Below are 21,383 nucleotides of genomic sequence, written 5' to 3' on the forward strand. Positions count from 1 at the left end.
GATAAGCAGTATGAGCTCATCGTGCGTAATCGTTGTGCGCGAAGGGGTTATAGTGCGGAACACGTATATAAGCTCACGCGAAACTCCCAGTCTGCAGAGAACGCTTCGTCCACCAACATGCCTGAGAAGATTACCCTCTACACGGCGAAGGTACGAAAAGCCTGTATTTATATGTGCCGACGCTGACCAATCATGCCAGATCTGCCCATACGCCCACAGGGTAATTAAGCTCTCCGTTGGTCTAGCAGCTATGAAGCTAAAATGTTACAGGCCGAGATTGCACTCGCACTGGCAAATGTACCCTATACCCGCTACGAGATTGATCTGAGGAACAAGCCCGAGTGGTACCTTCCCAAGGTTAACCCCGTCGGGAAGGTGCGCTGGTACACACAGTCTCACGATTTGAGCTCAACAAGCATCACACTTTCTAGGTTCCCGCTATCGCGTACGGCGGGCCCGACGTCTCTCCGGACCAGCCCTCGCCGGAGTCGACCAAGCTCAACGAGTCTCTGGTCCTCGTGGAGTTCGTAGCCGACCTCTTCCCGGACTCCGGCATCCTGCCCAAGGACCCCGTGCTCCGTGCCAGGGCGCGCCTCTTTATTGACGCCGTCTCCAACAAGTTCAGCCCGGCGAACGCCTCCGTCATCCACAACGGCGGCGACCCGGAGCCGCTCGTCCAGGCCATAGAGCAGCTGCAGTCGCTACTACCATCGCAAGGCTTCGCCATCGGCGAGTTCTCCGCAGCAGATATTGCGATTGCGCCGTTCATTGCGCGGCTCGAGCTCAACCTCGAGAACGACCTCGGAGGGTACCCCGAGGGCAAGGGCGAAGGCCAGAGGATCCTCAATCTTATCCGCTCGCCCAAGTTGACGAGATGGCAGGAGTATTCGAGAGCCCTTCTGGCGCACCCGGCTGTTGCCTCGACCTTCGACAGGGTGAGTGTGCTAGCTCCAATTGCGATCGTAGTGGGACTGAGATTTGTGACTTTGCAGGAACATCTTCTCCAGTCGTACAAGAGGCGCTTTGCTGAGCTGCGCGCGAAGAAATATGCTTCCTGAACGTAAAGCGAGAAAATATTCGTCAGTGAACGCCCGAAGAACTTGTACTATGTGTATATACCGAGAATTGCATATTCTTCGTACGGCTATTGAGAAATTATCGTCTACGCGAAGTTCCCAAGACGTATTCAAACGTATCTACGAAATATTGACGATCTGAAGTGTAAGATAAATGCTCGAGATTCACAATGTTGGAGTCAAGCATGGCAACTTTGACGACAATGATGTCCTTATCTCTGAGAACGATGAAGTGCGCGGCCGACCCAAGATACTGTTAGATTTTCATGTTTCAAGTATGCGCACATTGGTGCCGCACGCATGGTATTTTGCATCCGCTTTCCCACGGTTTAGAGTATATAGTAACCACATCCGCATGTAACTACTCTCCACGCGTTTGGACCGCGACCGTCACCGTCGCCCCTCGGGGGCTTGCAATACACACCCTTTTGTCGTTGTACGCTCCCGCGCTCCCCAGTTCCCCAAGTTATTTCAACAGATACCCGAGGTTCCCGCATTCCTGACGCCAGCTCATTGATATCCTTTATTGCCAACCTGAGCATGAGCTGATAAATTTCTTCAGCAGCCTCAAAGGTTTGAAGCTTTATATACATTCCTGTATGTCACGATAGATGTCTTAGGGCTTTTTTCAATCTTTCATTAGAATAAACCTCCACAGGGCTTAGTACTACAACTTTGCTGGTGAGTGACCTTTGGATCTCTACGAGAGCAGGACTCAGCTTTCTCTCAGAACCGGCCCGCTATCATTAATCGTTTGCAGGTAGTACCTAGCGCGAATACCGAGCGAGCGAGCGGGCACCGTTGTTTCTGGCGGCTTCGTCAGCTTGACAGCCAGGTCTTCGGCCCTCCAGGTCTCAAGATCTCACGGCGCGGCGGTCTTGGATTCACCCTTATTTAGGACAGGTATTTTATTTTTATTCGTGTCGAAGCTCACAGTAACTTTGCTGGGTGTTCTTAGTCTGGGCGAAATGCGACCATGGCCCTGCAGTTACGACGTCATTAGGCTCGGCCCATGGCTGCCTCGCGTTTGCAAAGCCGTCGGTCTTCCCAACTGAATATAACACTGGTGAGTTGCCGTTTCCTCAGTGACCTACGCCACATGTCCAACTGCTTGAAGCGCACGCCTGACACTGAATCGCCCATGACATGCCCGCCGATGGTCTGTTCGGGTTGGAACCGATTCGGAGGCACGCGCAGCTTCCTGTGATCACGGTAATGACAGAGCACCTGGGACCTCAGTAACGATTTCCCGTGAGCCTCGCTTACAACTTACTCACCAAGCCGCCGTCACTTAGGGCATAGTACTTCTTCAAGCTGAGTCATCGCCGAATGCCAGTGCCAAGGCATCCTGCAGACATCAAATGGCAGGAAGGACGGCCTTCAAGTCTGTGAAGGCAGCTCTGGCTTCTCATCGCGTCCCTGCCGTCGTGCACGTTCTCGGTCTCGTAGCGAATTCCCAAGCACATCACGAAGCTCCTCGATCAGTGGAGCTCTTCTCCTTTCCCGTGCCACAATCTTCTCATGCATTATGCGACTTATTGGCATTCTCGCCCGTTGTCAGTCCCCGTATATGCTCAGGCTGTTTTCCTTTAGCAGATCGGCATAGATGTCGCAACGCTCAATCACGAGGCGGTCTTCTGGACGGCGTAGGAGGACAGGACGATAAAGACGAATCACCAAGGATGCATTCTGTCCCAGCAATCTTAATAGGAGCGCTATGCCAATTTGAATACGGGCAGATTGTGGTAGGACATGCAGAGTGTCTAAGTGTAATATTTCAATCTGCAATGACAAGCTATGAGCACAATCTAGAGTTATCTATCCTGAGGACGTAACTTAAGAGATATCTTCAGGCTTGATCGTGATCCCCAGTGAAAAGTCGTTCTAGCAGAAGTTATGAAATGTGTTTGGGATCTGTATAGCCCAATCTATCGTCCTCGTCGTATTTCAGCGCTTAGAGCACTTTCCCGCTACCTCGACCTGAACCACGCCGGCTTGGCCTCTGCGCCGCCTCCTAGGATCCCATACCCCATCGACTTCGCTATGGGCACTTTGACATGCTCTGCTCCAGACCGCGTTGACTGCGAGCCGGTCGTGTCACTGCGCCAAGCACCACGCTCACAGCTGTAAACTGCTCCACTTCATTAGACTGGACATTGGCGTACGAGCCGCCTTGGAAGACGGGATTCTGCATGATTCGTCGCTTCAGGACCCGAAACCGCGCCAGTCCTTTCAACCAATGTCAAACTGCCGTCGAAGCGAGTCCAAACTGAAGCCGCTTCAGGCACGCTTCAAGGGGATGTGAAGTGAGGGGGCGGGGCGTCCGTGAAACGCGCGTGAACGTTGACTTTTAACACATGCAGTGGTCAGACTGACTCCGGGTCAAAGGGGGTCAGAAATGACTGACCGGTCGGGTCAGTTGACGGGTTGGTGGGGGTCAGGCGCCCGAAACAGCCGACGAGCGCCCATTGACGACCAGGCTGCTCGATGCCGTCGGGGACGGCGAGGAGAGTAGGTAGTAGTGGTAGCAACAATTTCAATACTAAGTACTCCTGACAACGAGATATATCTCGATTTTTCTCCACATTTCTGCTCAGCTAGAATCCACCTTCTGCGGCAGCACCTCCAAGTCCAGAAGTAGAATATCTTGGCATGATAGTGGGAAAAGGTGTCATCCGCATGGACCCAGTCAAGATAGAAGGAGTCATCAATTGGCCATGGCCTGAATGCAAATGAGACATTCAGGCGTTCCTCGGATTTACAAACTTCTACTGAAGATTCATCCAAGATTACGGCAAAATAGCAAAGCTGCTCAGTTCATTAACGGGCAACGCTACCTTTGAATGGACTGTCAAACAGGAAGTAGCATTTACGAGCCTGAAAGATGCTCTTTGCTCAGCGCCAGTACTGGCCATACCCAATGATAACGATCCCTATCAAGTGGAATGTGATGCATCAGACTTTGCCGTAGGAGCAAAATTAGCCCAGAAGCAAGATGGCAAATGGAAGCCTGTCGCCTACCTGTCTAAAGCCATAACAGCTGCTGAAAGAAATTACGAGATTTACGATAAGGAACTTCTCGCAATAATGACTGGTCTTGAGGAATGGCGTCAGTATCTTATGGGTGCCCTACATCCGTTTGAAATATGCATGGATCACAAGAACCTAGAATACTTCCGAAAGCCACAGAAGCTTAATCGGCATCAGGCCCGATGGGTAACCAAATTAGCCGAGTATTACTACTCGTTACATCACAAACCTGGGAAATCTAACAGCAAAGCAGATGGACTATCTTGTCAAAAGTGACACAATGCAGGAAAGGAGGACAATTTGGATATTGTGTTATTAAAACCAGAACATTTTCATGCTCTGATCCGTAGTACTGTATTTAGTTTAGAAGGAATCGACCAGGACTGGGTTGCAGAGATTAAAAAATACAAAAAGAACCAGGATTCGCTAGTTACCGTAGCTTTACAGAACAAGAACAAGGACTGGAGTGAAGATAGTACCGGACTTGTGACGTGGAAGAACTGTATCTACGTACCGGTAAATAGGAAACTCTGAGAGCAGATTATCGCTCATCATCACGATACCCCACTGGCTGGACATTCTGGCCAGTACAAAACACACGAAATGGTCACACGTAACTATTGGTGGCCTAGAATTTGAGAAGGCATCTGGAAGTACGTAGCTGGGGTGAAAAATGCCAGAAGACCAAGGTTCACACGACATGACCTACTGGACTTCTATTCCCAAACAAAATCCCTTCGTGACCCTGGGAGGTAATATCCGTGGACAAGATAGGCGTACTACCAGACTCATTTGGATACAATGCCATTCTCGTAGTCATCTGCATGTACTCCAAGCAGATAATTACAATACCCAGTACCATTGAGCTAAACGCCGAAGGATGGAGGGAAGCACTTCGAGATCATGTGGTTGCACACCATGGGTTACCCTGAAAGATCATCAGCAACAGAGGAACTGAATTCAAGAATCAGTTTATCTCCGAACTATACCGATCACTTGGGATCAAAGCCAACCCTTCCACCGCATATCACCTCCAGACTGATGGACAAATGGAACATATCAATCATGAGATAGAACAGTATCTCCGATTGTTCATCAACTACAGACAAGCCGACTGGGCCAAATGGCTGCCGCTTGCAGCGCTCTCCTACAATAACAAAGTTCATTCCTCTACTGGGTATACCCTGTTCTTTGTCAACAAAGGGTATCACCCTTACAAAGAAACCCAACCGGTACGGGAAGGACTAAGCGAGAATGTCCAGCAGTTTGTTGATCAAATGAGTCGGGTACGCGAGGACACTAGTGCCGCCATCAGTCTAGCGCAAGAATCTATGAAGTGCTTCTATGACAGGAAAAGGAAGAGCGGACTGGAGTACAAAGCCGGAGACAAAGTTTGGCTAGAAGGGATCAATATTTGAACTGATAGGCTGATGAAGAAGCTCGACGATAAGCGATATGGACCATTCAAAGTCAAACGCAAAGTTGGCGCCTCCGCATACAAATTAGAACTTCCCCAACAATGGAAACAACACCCTGTTTTCAACGAAAGCCTACTAAGTCCTTTCAAAGAGCCCGCTTATCCTTCACAATGACATGAACCTGGAGTCCCAGACCTCGTAAATGGCAAGGAAGAATGGGAAGTAGAAGAAATTCTCAATTTGCACTGCGATCGAAATGGGAACCTTGAGTATCAGGTTCTCTGGAAGCACAGTCCCCACGGTGATCGCCGCTCTTGGGAATCACAGGCGAACTTGACCAATTGTCAAGAACTTCTCCAAGATTTCCATGCAAGACGACCAGACAAGCCCGCGCCCATGACAATTCGAGTTCCCCCCCTCCTGACACGACCTGTTCACATGCTCACATGCGATACCACTCTTTTGGTACAACGGATGGGTGGAATTCTCCTGAAGCAGGGATCAGAAGAAGCCGCTGGTCTCGACCTCTACTCGGCCGAGAGCATTAAGATACCAGCACGGGATCGCAAGATTGTAGGCACCGGCATAGCAATGCAGGCCCCTCACAGAACTTATGCATGCATCGCGCCACAAAGTGGATTAGCGGTCAAAGGAATCAATATTGGCGCTGGAGTCGTAGACCGAGACTACACTGGGGAAGTACGCGTGGTGATGATCAATACCACCAATCAATCCTTTCAGGTATGCACCGGTGATCGAATCGCCCAAGTCATTTTGGAACGAATTGCGTCATGCAATATCGAGGAGGTGTCAAGCTTGGCAGAAACTCAGTGTGAAATGGGAGGCTTTGGATCCACTGGTAAATAATTGTGAGGACATGATTCTAGACAGGAGGGTAATGTCATGAATATTACATATTTCAGATGGTTCTCCCAAATTCCATAGTATTCTTTCTCTTTCTATACGTCTCTGTATATTCGTAGTATATTCTAGATATTGAGTCTGACATGTATATAAGGAGCTTGTACTGCTCAATAACAAGCCAGACTCAAGCTGGTCTTTACTCACCCACTTTCCTCTCGTCTGTCTCCTCACTCTTGTCGTAGCCCAGTCCAGTTGGATTGTAGGTTGCTGACACCGCGCACAGCGCGAACCAAGGGCGTGAATGATGACTATGATGCTTGGGAGCCCGAGATCAAGGCTTGCTTTATTGCCGGAAGAAGTGGACAGGCGGAAGGAGGCATTCAGAGGCGTGTGGCAGACAGCGGTAGCGCGAGAGAAAGAGAGCTTCGTGGGCAAAGAGCCAGACCAGCCGGGACACATGCACTACAACTTGGCCTGAGCTCGCCCCAGATCGGCCGTGTACTCTGGTGGGAAGCATCCGCAAGCCCTGCATGCGAATGCCTTCACATGGTCGACGTACTGGCCCCTGGTGGGAGCAGAGAGCACGCTTTGCTGCAGCTCTTTTGCGGGTAGCTCACATCTAATCTGCTATCTAATCACGCGCAGAATCTGTAATCTGGGCGTGACTTCGGAATATGCCGAGATTATCGCTCCGGCATAACTTGCCGTTTTGCGCGCGCTGCTCGTCATTCTCTGTGTTCTCCTGCTACCCGTTCCCTCGCGTTTGCAAAGGCGTTGGTCCTCCTAGCTGAGCGTACTGCTCATGAGCTGCCTCATAACCATGATCACAGGAAGCTTAGCATGTCTCCAAACCGATCCAACTCGAACAGACCACCGACGGGCGGGCTGCGCGCGTCATTGGTGATTCAGTTTCTGGCCCGCACTTCACGCACTTGGACGCGTAGTATGGGTCTGAGATCTTAATAAGGTACGCAGTCGATGTGATGTTTCACGAGCATAACTCACCAACCCGCCCTTGGAGCACATGCTAGCGCCAAGGTATCTTCTTTCCACCGGATGACAGGACGGAACTCTTTTAAGTTTTGTGAAGGTATGCCCTAGCTTCTTACGGCATCTCTGTCGTCGTGCACACTCGCGAGCGCAAGCGCAAGCATGTTGAATTTCCAAGTCACGCTGTGAAGCTGATCGACAGGTTGGAATCCTCTCTCTTTCTGTCACCGCCAATTTTCATGCAATCCATAAACGCCTGTTGCCAATCCCTGTGCGCATCCAGGCCGTCTGCCATGACGCAGCTCATCATAGGTGTCACAATGCTCAGTCGCGAGACGGTTTCCAACACGGCGTAGGAGAGTGAGGCGACGAATCCCCGAGGGTACGCTTGCGAGAATGTGCTCCGTCTCAGCGATCTCAATAAGCGTGCTTGCCAGCTTGAAAATGGGCAGAGGTACAGCTGTGGAGTGTTCAACTGTAATATTATATTCTGCAATGACAAGATGTGTAGACAATTTTCCAGAGTGTCCTATCCCGAGAGCGCGTGAAACGTCTGTTGAACAAGCGTACAGATATACAGTCAGATCCGTGCATATAAGTTCAATTTTGTCTCCCTCCAACAGCGCCACAACCTCCTCCTGTTCGCACGTTACGGGCTGTACGGCACGTGCGCGACGCGCTCTATCCGCGATGCCCACGCACGTCTTGGGCCGCGAACTCACCGTACATGTTGGCGCTGCGGTCGAGAAGCAGGCGCACGACGTCAGCATGTCCCTTCGCCTTCGCATGGTCCTGCGCACGTAGTCCGTCTGCATCCATGGCCGCGACGCTCGCGCTGTTGTCGAGGAGAACGCGGGAAACGTCGACGTGCCCGTTCCAGGCCGCGCAGAGCAGCGGGGTCCACCTATTGTTGCTCTGCGCGTTGACAGCCGCACCGTGCTCGAGAAGGCTGAGCACAACGCCGACATGGCCATTTGCTGCAGCGATATGTAGTGGTGTCCATCTATCCTTTTCCCGCGCATTAACAGCTGCACCGTGTTCGAGAAGGGTGCGCGCGACGTCGACGCAGCCATTGCATGCAGCGATATGTAGCGGCGTCGCACCTTCTTTATTCTGCGTGCTGACAGCTGAACCATGCTCAAGGAGGGTGAGCACAGTGTCGACGTGACCATTTTGTGCAGCAATGTATAGTGGTGTCGCACCATTCTGATTCTGCGCGTCGATAGCTGCGCCACGCTCGAGAAGGGTGAGCCCTATGTTGACGTGACCTTGTTCTGCAGTGATATGTAGTGGTGTCCAGCCGTTCTGTTCCCGTGCGTCGACAGCCGCGTTGTGCTCGAGGAGGGTGCGCCCAATGTCGATGTGGCCTGTTCGCGCAGCACTATGTAGTGGTGTCGCACCGCTCTGATTCTGCACATCAACAGCTGCACCGTGCTCGAGAAGGGTGCGCCCAACGTCGACGTGGCCATATTGCGCAGCAATATGTAGTGGTGTCCAGTCATCCTGTAGTCGCGCGTTGATAGCTGCACCGTGCTCGAGAAGGATGCGCCCAATGTTTACATGGCCATTTTGTGCAGCCATATATAACGGCGTCGCACCATTCTGATTCCGCGCATCGACAGCCGCGCCGTGTTCGAGAAGGGCGCGCCCAATGTCGACGTGGCCATTTTCTGCGGCGATATGTAGCGGTGTCGACCCGTCCTGTTCTCCCGCGTCGACAGCTGCATCGTGCTCGAGAAGGACGAGCACAATTTCGACGAGGCCATTTCGTGCAGCGATATGTAGCGGCATCGCACCATTCCGATTTTGCACGTCGACAGCTGCACCATGCTCGAGAAGGATGCGTGCGATGTCAATCCGGCCATATTGTGCGGCAAAATGCAGTGGTGTCCGTCCGTTCTCTCCCTGGATGCCAACAGTTGCGCCATGCTTGGAAGGGGTACGCGCCGTGATGTACTTGTCGACATGCCCGCTCCTGCCCAAGGCCTTCTCGCCCCACAAATACGTCACTCTCGTACTGTCTTCTCCTAGCCCCAACCCAACAAATTTTTGCCCCTCATCCTCGTCCATATGGATCACACCCCATTTGATCACCTCAAGGGCTTTCTCGCCAAGCACATCCCGCTCCCCGACCACCTCAACTGCAACCCAGCAATCCTTCCAGGGGTGCCCGACGCCGACGAAGTGATACGGAACGTCTGGGACAAGATACCCATGAGTTTCGGTAGCGGAGACTTCCACGGTGATGGGCTCAGCGTGATCGTAGAAGTGCAGTTGGAACGCTTGTGGTCCACCAGTATTTCGGCGGGTGTCGTTAGGTGAGGATACAATGCGACATGGCTTAGTAACACATCCGGTGTGATAATACTCTCCGGGCTCATCGGTATGAACCTGTTGAGGATCCACCAGCCGTAGCTCCTCTGCGTCAAGTGTCCGGTTAGAGAGCAGCAAGGACGGTGGGGACGCCAAGAGCCCTGACCATGAGGTCCACAATCCGAACAGTGCATCAGATTCGTGTTGAAGGAAGAGAGACGTCCTGTTCCGTGCAGGCATGTGCTTGATGAGCAGCGTCCATGCGGTCTCCAGGGAAATTGACCGATTGTATAGCGGCAGCGTCGTGCATTGCAAGAGATAAGCAAGACAGGACATCTTGCCATGGTCTGTGGGGCAATAGCGACCCCTCACGGCTTGGACGATGTCGGCGAAATGGTCCCATCGAGACATATTCGAGATGAGGTCCTGAAGCCGAGTAAAGAAGTTCCGGCTATCGGGGAGAGGTGCGGCAGTGAGTCCGCCGGGTAACCAACTGGATGAGGTCTCCTGCAAGGTCCACAGATGATTAAACCAGTGGTCATCCGATTTGAGGACTGTCGGTGATGCATTGAACGGCAAGCCCAAGCCGTTGAAATACGTGATGCATGGTCTTCCGCGCGGGTAGGCTTGGTAAACATGACCGACCGTGGGTACGTCGAGCTTCCACTCCTCGAGCCGAGCTTTGTCGTCGTCCGCGTTGCCCTCCAGCCATAAACAGAGGACGTCAACCCAGACATACTTGGCGCCCATGTTCAGCAGCTCGATGCGGATGTGGTCGAGTGATGTGCCGCGCGGGAGCGATACAGGCCATCGGCGTCCATTGATCGGGGTCATGACGAGTATGCGCCCTCGTCCGTGGACCCAAGTGTGTGACACGGCCCATAGGTCGGCGGGCAAGCAACTAGAGTCCTCGTTATTTTCCCAAGGCACTACATGGAAGGGAAGGACTCGATTGCTATACAGGTCCCAGACACGTCGAGGAGGAATTTGGGAGTCTTGGATAGAGTGGTCGCGAACTGCGTTTTCTCGCCTTCGCTGGTCCTCGTCATGACGATCTTTCATCCTGGCGAGGACCGTGACAAAGTCATTGGACCCGGGTTGCCGAATTGACCACTGCGGGCGTAGTGTACCGTACACCTCTCCGAAATCATTTGAAGTGCTGGCGGCATACTCTAAACAGTCGCGAAGACCGGGGGTTCCGAGTGGATAAGATGTACCAAGGACGTCGTTGAGTTTGGCGAGTAGGTCGGCAACTGATAGGAGATCACAAGGGACGTCTGCGAGCGCATTGGGTATTGCTCCTCGACCAACGTGTACCCACTGCAGAGGGACGGTGGAGATACTGGGAGGGTGGAGAGTGTAGCATTTGCCTCCGCCCGAGGACCGAAAAAGATCATGGGCAAATGCGGTCCCGAACGACGAAGCCAGCTGAATCGACCCCCAAAGAACAGCCCGGTTGTCATTGGTGGAGGAAACCCCACATGCAATCCGCTGGTCGACAAATTCCGGGATGTTTATCTGTGCCACGGTAGGACGCTTATTACTGGGTGTCCAAGGCGGGTTCGTGTCAGCCAGTAGTATGCGCAAGTCGGGCCTGTTCTGTACTGTGTAGAGTGTGTGATACTGGCCATCAAATGCGTCAGTCGTGTTGGAAATTGATGGTCATGGAAGTGAACACGAACCGAAGGTGTCTTGAAGTCGCTGACCAATTTGTGCTCGGCCAACTCGTTGAATGCCTGTTGTTGCGAGATCAGAGTCAGTCGCACTTGTACTGCGAGCATAACATGACGAGCACGTACGGCAATATAGTCGCATACTCTTGAGCTTCGACATACCACCTCCTCAGCGGTAGAGTATATTATCCGCCGTCGCCTACTGACGGCTACGTATGCCTCCAGCCGCTGGCCTTCTTCTCGATCGACTCGGATGACCGCCCATCTTGCAACTGAGAGTGCCTTCCCTTTATCTACAATCTGTTCTCCAACCATTTCGCCAACGACCCAGTGCTCTACGTCTTCTTCGGGATTTATCAAGCAATACGGCATGTCGTCCAGAAGTACCCCATGCCTACCGAGAATCGAGAGCTTGGTAGACTTTTCCTGATCTCCACAGAATATCTCGATTTCCTCTACTCCGGCTTGAGTGGTACCTCTCAGCAGGATATGACATGATTCCGTGACATAGCCAAAATGGGAGTATACGCCCTGCGAATTGGTGTGGAGCTGACTCAGCGGATGCAGAAGCCTAAGGCTGCCGTCCTTGGAGGCTCCTGCTGAAAAGCGGAATTCGCCGGTGTGAGGAGTCTCCGAAAAATGCAAGAACCTCTGCCATGACCCCCATAGACCAAAGGGGGTGCACGGAGGATACTGGAGCGAAATCGCCGTGCGCCGCTGGGCGTCCATGTGCTTGAGCAACAGAGTCCACGCGACCTCCGGATCCACGTTCTCGTCGTAGATAGGCAGAGTGCGGCAACGGAAGATGTACGCCAGCCCTGATATCCTGTCGAGCTCGTTGGCGCACGAACGTTCGCGAAGAGCTTGGGCAAGGCTGAAATCATCGCTATGACTATTGACCGCCGTCACGATACCGCGAAGACGGTCGAAGAACGCATGAGGATCTGCGAGAGGTCTGCCAGTTAAGCCTCCAGGAAGCCAGCTGGGCGGAGACTCCTGCAATGTCCAGACACGATTGAACCACTGTCGCGTTGAGCGCAGGACAGCTGGTGAGGTATCGAGAGGCAGACCGAGGCCATTGAAATAAGTAACGCAGGGTGTCGAAGGACGGGAGTAGGTGTAGCCGATGGTGGGGACATCGAGCTTCCATTCTTCTTTCCGTTGGGTCTCGTTCTCACCTCGCCCTCTCTGCCTTAGGCACAACACGTCCAACCACACGTACTCTGCTCCCATGTTGAGTAGCTCTATGCGAATGTGGTCGAGGGTGGTGTCGCGTGGAGTAGGGACAGGCCATTGCTCTCCATTGATCTTCGTCCATACATCGATGCGGTCCTTATCGTCTACCCAGCTATGCGACACACACCAGACCTTGGACGGTATATCATCAGGGTCTGAGCCCGCATCTCGGGGAAGGGCGTGAAGAGGAAGGACACGGTTGGAGTGTAGATCCCATACACGACGGGGAGGAATCTTGGAATTCTGGATGCAGGAGCCATGAATCGCGTTGCGGCGGATCGTCTCGAGCTCATCCTTGCGAGCGTCTACCTTGTGCACGACATCGCGGAAATCGCTGTGCCACCAAGGACGTAAGAAGCCGTATAGTTCGCCAAAATCTTTGGACTGTCGTACGAAATGCTGCAAGCAGTCGTCAAGACCAGGGGTGTCCAAGGAGTAGTCGGTTTGGAAGATGTGGTTGAGGTTGCAGAGCAGATCCTGCAAATCAACGTCCGCACAGGATGCAGCTGCCAACATATTCGTTATGGTACCGCGGCCCACGTGCAGTCGTTGAAGCGGGACTTCAGAGCGTCGAGGCGGCTTTAAGGGAAACGATATGCCATTGTCCGCATCCTGAGATCTGAACAAGAGCTTTTCAGAGACACGTCCCGACTTTGCAAGTTGCACCGTGCCCCAGAGGTTCAAGCGATTCTCCTCCGAGGTTGTGTACGAGTCTCCACTCCATTTGACACGGTGTTCGAGAGCAGTGGGTATCACGGTCGTGCCATTGGCAACGGATTGCCAAGGAGGGCCCTCGCAAGAGACCGCGACGGGCGTCCCTTCCAGCTCGAAATGCCATCCCACGTTCTCCACCTGCGAAAGAATATCAGCACGCTTAGCATGACGCGATATTCGCACGAAACTCACCAGCGCTGGATTGCTCGGGTTGAGCAAATCCGAGTCGTCTCCGCTGTCATTCATCCTAGTCTTTCTCTGTTTCTCCTAAGTAGGGTAGAATGATTCCTCATTAGTTTACTATGACATGAAAGTGATTGTAATCGTTACAAACGCACTAGAGGATCTGCAGCTCCGCCAAGGGTCGCCATCCCCGCAATGCCAGCGCCCAATAAGATAGCGAAAATCTGACAGATCAAGCGCATGAATATTGGAGCTAAGCAAGTCACAGAGCAAGCCTACCAGAGAAACGAGCAACAAGCTTAGGAGAATTGAAATGGCGAGTCGTCGCAGTTATCGCAGTAGCAATAGCGATAGAGCTAGCTGTAAAGGCTGGCCTAGGTGTAATGAGAACAGCCGCGTGGATCACCGTCGACTTGCCACGTAGCGGCAGGGGAAAGGTGTCGTCTATAGATTGTTTCTTTCTGTGTAGCAATCAGCCTCATCGCGGCCTAACGAGCAAAGCCGGAGGTAGTACAGCGCCGCGAGGCCGCATGGCCCAGCACCGAGATGGTGTCTAGATGAAAACGACGTACTTTCAGCAGTATCGTTGCGTCTTCAGCTTTCTCCATACGCGTTCGCGGCTTCGTCCGGGACAAGAAACGAGGCGCAGAGACCGTGTGACCCGGGAGACCCTCGGCATTGCAGCGCCGGGAAGATCTGCGAACGGGGATGGCCATGATGCCTCCGCTAATGCCCAAACTCTATCCAGCCCCACGGTCATTGGGTATGCTGTTGCGATCCTCTCTTCGCACTCGCGGTGAAAGGCGCGTCAGCAGCTATGAAATGAGCATCGAGTAGACACGCGCGGCTACGGACAGCGAATCTGAAATCCACAAAGGCCGTAAGTACTGGATTGGAAAAATGCCTGCGTGCGCGCATACATCGAGTTTTTTTTTACGAGATTTAAGACAATACAGGGCCCAGCGCAAGATCTCAAGAATGTCTACACCAGGAACACTGGAACCAGCCTCGCTGTCAGTGTCATTCCGTTCAGCTTCATGCACGACTCACCTCACAAGGCGACACTATCCAGACAGCCACTATCCCTGTTGTTCCGTCCTTTTATCTCGAAGCGTACCAGCATCTCGAACACCAACATCTTGTTGTGACCAGCACACGAGATATGTGTGCCCAGACGGTGACGAAATTGTGAAGACTGGCCCGGTCGTTTCTTGTCGTCGATGCGAATGAAATGCGTGTTGCGTGGGAAGGACACGTCTGTCGGAACAGTCATCGACGGCGCATACACAGCTTCTCGGGGCACCTACTTGTAATGCAATCTTCGTTCAAGTTATATGCGACGAATAGATTTTCTATCAGTTTTACGCAGAACGGTCGTTTGTTCTTTTTTACTTTGTTAAATATTTGAAATTATTGAAGTCTATTTTCCAATCCGTCAGCTGGTGCATCCGTAATGTCCATTTGGGTATGGTATGAAGTGACGGAGGCAAGGCGGCAGAACAAAAGTTGTCGTATGCCGGCGACGATGTTCAAAAACGCAAAGTTTGCACTGCTGAAGGCTGAAATACGTGAGCATGCCCTACAATTCAAGAATCCGAGCTGATTAGGGTGCATATCGTGCATATGACAACGGAACTCACCTGTGTACTGGGCGTGCCACAAGCGAACAGGCTGAAACGCTAAAGAGCACCGTGGCCAGACTTGTCGCTTGTGCCTTTGTGTAGGGCCTCGTCGAAAATATCAGAAGCAGCAAATGTTTGCGCGTCGGAACCGAGCTAGCCGCTTAACCAAGAGACGACTGGGTTGATAGAGCTGCTAAACTTGTCTATAAGCCAGGTGTGTAAGACACAACAATCAGGGACACACACGTCGAGATTCCTCACTACTTCGACCGCTCTGTTCGACCTTCAAAACGTCTGTGCAGCATATTACTGAATAGCCAAGTATGTGCGTTCTGTTGACGCGCTAAGTTAAGCCCACACCGTGCACAAAATGGACGTACCAGGTCAGTGCCGAATTGGACCTGCCATGACCACAATATGATATTCGAGACTTAAGACGGTGTGCACAGATGACAGAAAGTAAGCAGATACGAGAAAGAGAGCATTCAGGACGACAACAAGCCATGATCTGAGCGGCGGAGGACGGAGGTGGAGGTTGCGGTTGAACTCATTAACGCCCGCATAGCCTCAAACCCTAACCTAGTCTCGTGCTCCCCGAAAGCGCCGTTGCCCGAGAAATTGTGCGGCATGCACGCATCTTCCACAACTCTTCGACCATCTTCCTCACCGACCTGCTCACGAGCGCGCACCGCGTTGTTAGCCACTGCGACATGGACTCATCTCTCGGGTTCCTGCCGTGCCCAACCGACCGCAGAAGGGCGGCCTCGTGGCGAGCACGCTCGTCGAGAGCTGGGCGTTCGCGGACGAGAAGTACGTGATCTGGCGCGACCCCGCATGCTGACCTCCGCATCGTTCCTCAAGACAGGCCACACTCCGTGCGACCAGACGAAAGCCTGGGCGCACGCGTCTCGCGCGCCACCGCGCGGAAGAGAGGCGCTGCTGTGGGCGGATTTGTCGCGAGTATGCCTTCAGCCATTGGGGTGTCGGCAGACGAGGCGGAGGGGTATGGTCGCGGTAGATTCCCTGATACGACTCGGATTTTGTGACTACGGTAGACATTGGCTTACGCCCATTAGATTCATCTCGTGTCCTACATGTGCCTCAGAGCTATACACTGCTCAATGCGACACTGTATGGTCGCTCTACCATCCTGCCTCTCCCGTCTCTGTGAATGCCTTCAAAGAGCTGTATTTGCAGATGGGATTGTTAGCGGCACCTAATGAGCCAATGTCTTGCCTTACAAACTGACATGTCATGCAAATGGTCAGAGCGAGGAGCGCCGTGGCACTGGTCGGTATAGCTTGCCGCAGCCCTTCGCAAATCGAGATGTACAAGTTGAAAGCCACTGTCAATATCCGGATCGTTTGACGCTTTTCTCGCTCATACGCGTGGCAAGGTAGGCCCGTTAATAGATGCGGTACCCGGGGCATCGGCACACGAGTTAGAGGAGACCGAGAGGGAGGCAGCCTATGAATTCACACAGCTTAGACACAGCGGCCACTAATACTACGATACACCTTGGCTCACAATCCGTAAATTCAAAAATTGCACTGTATACGCTCGTTATGCGTCACTGAATACAATATCGGACCCGTTCCCCGCTTACCGGTGTCCCTTCGCCTTGTTAAACGCTGTCATGTACTCGTTGACGTGCTGGCTCCTGGCCCGGGCCTCCTCGCGCGACAAATACACCACCATCGTATCGTCTGTTCCTAGTCCTAGCCCTTTGAATTTCTTGCCCTCACTCTCGTCCGTGAAGACCACACCCCACTTCACCACCTCGAGAGCTCTCTTGCCCCGCATGTCCCGCTCTCCGACCACCTCAACCGCAGCAATCCAATATTCGCTCGAACGGCCCCCGAGGCAGAGGAGACGATAAGGCACATTTGGGACAAAACAACCATGCGATGCGGTAGCGGACAGCGAAACGGTAATAGGCTCAATGCGGTCGGAGAAGTGCAGTTGGATTACTTGCGGTCCGCGGTTTCGGTAGGTAACGTCGGGTGGGGACACAACGTAGCATGGTGCAGTGGCGTATGCGCCTTGATAGTACTGTCCTGGCTCGTTGGTGTGAACCTGTAGAGGATCCACCGGGAATAGCCACGAGACCCAAATCGCAGCAGGGGCCTGCAGCGCCGGTCGGGACATCAGGAACCCTGCCCATGAGATAAAGAGTCCGAACGGCTCGTCAGACTCGTGTTGGAGAAAAATGGCTATCCGCTCCTCCGCTGGTATGTGCTTAATGAGCAACATCCATACAGACTCCGGGAGGGCCGACGGATCGTACAGCGGCAGAGTGTTGCACTTCAAGAAATAAGCGAGGCCGGCTATCCTATCTAGCTCTGAGGAGCAAGAGCGAACTTTCATGTCTTCGATAACACCAGCCCGCCCGTACCAATCGAACAGGCTGGAGAGGAGGTCCTGCAGCCGAGAAAATAACTTCGGGCTTTCGGGGACAGGTGTCGGAGTGAGTCCGCCAGGCAGCCAACTACCCTGCGTCTCCTGCATAGTCCACACGCGGTTGAACCAGTGACGATCAGACTCCATGACTATCGACGAGGTGTCCAACGGTAAGCCCAGGCCGTTGAAATAGGTGACGCATGCTCTGCCTTTCGGGTAGGCGTTGTAAACGTGACCAATCGTTGGTACGTCAAGCTTCCACTCCTCCAACCGAAGGGCATCGTCCACGCCGCCTTCCTGCCGAAGACAGAGGACGTCGAGCCAGGCATATTCGGCTCCCAGGTTCAGCAACTCGATGCGAACGTGCTCGAGAGATGTAGCGCGAGGCATGGGCACAGGCCATTGCTGTCGGTTGATTGGGGTCATGACGAACTCGCGCTCTCGTGGTAGGACCCAGCTGTGAGACACTGTCCATAGGTTGTCGGGCATATGAACGGGGTTATGGTCGGGTTCCCGAGGCATGACATGGAACGGGAGGACGCGGTTGCTGCGCAGGTCCCACACACGTCGGGGAGGAATGTTGGAATTCTGGATCGAGTGATCGAGCGTTGCATCGTCTCGCACTTGCTTGACTCCGGTCCGATGATTCCTCATGGCGGTCAGGGCTGCGACGAAGTTCCCGGACCACCACGAGCGCAGTGTACCGTACACGTCTCCGAAATCGTATGAGGTGCTGAGGGCATACTCCAAGCAGCCGCGAAGACCAGGAGTACTGAGTGTATGAGATGTACCAAGAACGGCGTTGAGTTTGGTGAGCAGATCGTGGATTGGTAGCGTGTTGCAGGGGATATCGGCGAGTGCGTTGGGTATCGCTCCTCGACCGACGTGCATCCACTGAAGAGGGATGGCGGAAGGAGTGGGGGGTGTGAGAGTGTAGACTTCGCCTGCGCCCGAAGACCTGGACCGGAATGTGAGATATTTGGCGGCGCACATCCAGGGAATGTAATCGCATGAGAAGCAGACGGACGCCCCCGGAAATTCAAAGAAAGCTCTGGATCGCCTGGATGATTCGTATGCGATCTAAACAAAAAGGACAACGAACACTGTGTTAGCATTGATATTTCAGGCTGAGATCGAGAAACCTACGTTGCCAGAGGGCTGGTTGCTTTCCAAGCCAGAGTGTGGTGGCGCGCGAGAATCCTTGGATGCGGCGAAATGACGACGTCTAGCCTCGTACTTGGCATCTCGAGCGCCATTGCGCGTTGTGAAAGGGAAAAAAGGATGTGTAAGATCGTGTTGAGCCCGCACATCTGGGTCTGAGATGCACCACGTGCAGAGGACGAAGTTCGGACATGAGAGGCACCTGTGCTGGGCAGCCGAGGCACCGAGGTTACAGCCTCGACAGTGCATCGCGTCCAGTGTGGCAAAGACTACCTTGAAGGCGCTAGTATCTTCCTGAGGGTACTCGACAGGGAAAAAGCGATGTCTGGCGTTGTGCTCCAGGCGACGCGGGACGGACGAGACGCAGAACTGACAGAGAGAAAAGTTGGGGCATTCTAGGCACCGGTGTCCAACATGAGAGATGTGGCGTTGGCAGCCATCGCATCTGGTCCCGTTCGTGTCCGAGGAAAAAGCCGACTCAGAGCTGAGATCGGTTGTGGAAGACTCCAACGGAGTGAACTTGTGCAGAGGGTCGTGGGACATGCGGACTTGGGGATCGCTCACACAAGCGGTGCACAGTCCATAGTCACCGCAGTCCGAACAGCGATGCTCGACGGATCTGCCGCATCTGCTGCATGCTCCATCTCCAGGAAAGGTCGAAGGGAAGTGGGGACCGCCTCGCGCGGCAGGGAACTGCGCATATGCTCCTGGACTCCGGCTAGGAAAGAGTTCGTGGGAAACGTCGTGCTCAGAGCGTTTCTCAGTGCTGTTGAAGCATGTAGAGCAGAGATCGAAGTTATCGCAGGAAAGGCACTTGTAGCGTACGCCGATAACTGGGCCATGACGACAGCCGTCGCAGCCAACATGAGGATGAACCTCGCACGACGCTTCCGACGCTTGCCAAAATGGCTTCTGGTCCCAAGGGTACTCGATTGGAAAAAATGTATGAGTATGTTCGTGTTGAAAGCGAATCGGGACCAGCGATATGCAAGCCTGGCAGAGGTCGAACGAGGCGCATTCGACACACTTGTGACGTACACCGAAAACTGGCTTTTCGCAGCCGCGGCATGTGATTCCTCGATGTTCCACGCCTCGAGAAGCCTATTGTTATTATTTTAAGGCAGCGTAGGATAAGATAATTAACACTGGACCTCACCGTATTCGGATCGTTGACAGCACCTCTGTCGCCCTTGCTCACAGATGTCATGTCCCGCCTATACATCGATGACCTAATATGTGATCACGAAGGCTAGTGAGTAAGCTAACGCGCAATGTAACTTTACCAACTCACGAGGTTGGAGTGTCAGAGGAAGGGCTCCACTAAGACGATGCAGTGTTCTTGAGCCGGCGAAAAGGCGTGCATGTGCAGCTGGTCGCTACTGTCTTCGGGTTCGTATCACAGAGCAGTAGGATGCCTGAATACATCGCTCTGCGGTGTCTTAAATACTGCAACTCCGGACCGGTATGAGGCGGAGTGATGAGGAGGCATCGTGCAAGCGGGAGGTCGGACTTATTGGTAGTTCCTGGGCGCAGCTCGTTCAGACTAGCACTAATTGTTCATACATGATTTTCACATCTGTACCAGAAGCGGACGCCGTGGCCCCAGCCGCTATCAGGAATGAAATGAGTATCAAAGACGCAAGCCATGATGCTTAATGCTAGGAACTCACCACGAGCCTCGGTCTCCGTGCGTACAACATGTTGCGCATCGTCGGTGGTGACCTGACATCATCCAATGTTTCCGCAAAGTCCGGAGCATCCGCACGAACCCCAGCCCGCAAATTCACACGAAAACACCCAACACGCCCCGCCGCTTCCCGTTTGGGCAAGAGACTCGGCGCTAGCTTGCAAGCGCCAGCACTGAGCAGCGCGGTAATATATGGCTTCCCTGCTTGCGCATCCGCTCACCGCTTATCTTTTCTCACAGAGCGGCTTGGAAAACGGCGTCTGACTAGGTTTTGTATTCATCTGGAGACAAAGCGTATGACCCGTGTTCAGGGAGCCCTGGGACCCTTTCTTGATGGCCAGACTCGAATTTAATTGGTTAGCACCAAGCCCGTATCCATAAGGATCTCGCATTCTCTTCAAGCGTTTGCAGCCCCAATCTATGCGCTACGAAGGTGATGGTAGGGCGGGATGAGCATAGTACTACGAACGCGAATCCACAACCCTCTTACTCGCGGTAAGGTAGGTCCTGCCTTCTATATGAATATAATTGTGTCTGATATAGGCGGAGCAGGAGCGATATGCACAAAAGCAAGGTTTACGGCCAACAGCGCTCAGCATCAGTATTGTACCATTTTTCACGTTTCCCGGCATATCAGAGGCATGGAAAAAGCCTCTACACGTCATGGGGCTTCGAGCCTTGCATCGAGGCCTTCCCAGAGCCGGGTCGTCTTCCAGCAAATCCAGAGCATTCACCATGCCGCAAATACGGTAGGTAGGACAACGAAAATATAGTTCTCATGCTGTACAGTCGTCCCTGCCGGACTGGGTGCCTCGTTCGAGATGAACAGCACCTTCCAATGTCTTGAGGCCTCGACGGGTCTACATAGTTTCGAACCACTTGGCAATTCGGTTCCGATACTCGAGGTACCTATGAAATCATCAGTGCATGCCTTTCGACGATCGTCATCTACGCCTGGAGCGCCATTCACGTCGACGTGCCAACGAGACAGACCAGATGTACGTCATCGACAAGAT

The 21,383-nt window shown here is 53.1% G+C and overlaps 5 protein-coding genes across 5 annotated transcripts; 2 read left to right on the plus strand and 3 right to left on the minus strand.

Annotated features, from left to right (window-relative positions):
- Positions 1-89: 89 nt before the first annotated feature.
- On the plus strand, positions 90-1,172 carry PHACADRAFT_253585 (uncharacterized protein). The gene is made up of 5 exons (XM_007394235.1): positions 90-150; positions 200-220; positions 271-375; positions 432-935; positions 993-1,172. Exons 1-5 carry the CDS (start codon positions 118-120, stop codon positions 1,056-1,058), a joined length of 729 nt encoding a protein of 242 aa, XP_007394297.1. The 5' UTR covers positions 90-117; the 3' UTR covers positions 1,059-1,172.
- Positions 1,173-2,937: 1,765 nt separating this feature from the next.
- Positions 2,938-3,396, plus strand: PHACADRAFT_253587 (uncharacterized protein). Its single transcript, XM_007394236.1, has one exon. It carries the CDS (start codon positions 2,973-2,975, stop codon positions 3,204-3,206), a length of 234 nt encoding a protein of 77 aa, XP_007394298.1. The 5' UTR covers positions 2,938-2,972; the 3' UTR covers positions 3,207-3,396.
- Positions 3,397-8,392: 4,996 nt separating this feature from the next.
- PHACADRAFT_50976 (uncharacterized protein) lies at positions 8,393-8,698 on the minus strand (the record flags this gene model as incomplete). Its single annotated transcript, XM_007394010.1, has 1 exon — positions 8,393-8,698. A coding segment is annotated over one exon (306 nt), but the record flags the coding sequence as incomplete, so codon positions are not given.
- Positions 8,699-9,322: 624 nt separating this feature from the next.
- On the minus strand, positions 9,323-13,560 carry PHACADRAFT_92835 (uncharacterized protein; the record flags this gene model as incomplete). The annotated part of the gene is made up of 2 exons (XM_007394237.1): positions 9,323-10,992; positions 13,131-13,560. Coding segments are annotated over 2 exons (2,100 nt in total), but the record flags the coding sequence as incomplete, so codon positions are not given.
- Positions 13,561-18,641: 5,081 nt separating this feature from the next.
- On the minus strand, positions 18,642-19,556 carry PHACADRAFT_91935 (uncharacterized protein; the record flags this gene model as incomplete). Its single annotated transcript, XM_007394238.1, has 1 exon — positions 18,642-19,556. A coding segment is annotated over one exon (915 nt), but the record flags the coding sequence as incomplete, so codon positions are not given.
- Between the last annotated feature and the right edge of the window lie 1,827 nt (positions 19,557-21,383).

The sequence above is a fragment of the Phanerochaete carnosa genome (assembly GCF_000300595.1).
Source record: "Phanerochaete carnosa HHB-10118-sp unplaced genomic scaffold PHACAscaffold_4, whole genome shotgun sequence".
In the NCBI taxonomy this organism is placed as follows: Eukaryota; Fungi; Basidiomycota; class Agaricomycetes; order Polyporales; family Phanerochaetaceae; genus Phanerochaete; species Phanerochaete carnosa.

Bases quoted from the DNA above. Each gene is read 5' to 3' on its own strand.
- PHACADRAFT_253585 (XM_007394235.1), top strand. From the start codon at position 118: ATGCCTGAGAAGATTACCCTCTACACGGCGAAG. The intron at 221-270 runs GTAATTAAGCTC...AAAATGTTACAG, and splicing joins TCTGCCCATACGCCCACAGG to GCCGAGATTGCACTCGCACT. The intron at 936-992 runs GTGAGTGTGCTA...GTGACTTTGCAG, and splicing joins TTGCCTCGACCTTCGACAGG to GAACATCTTCTCCAGTCGTA.
- PHACADRAFT_253587 (XM_007394236.1), top strand. From the start codon at position 2,973: ATGAAATGTGTTTGGGATCTGTATAGCCCAATCTATCGTCCTCGTCGT.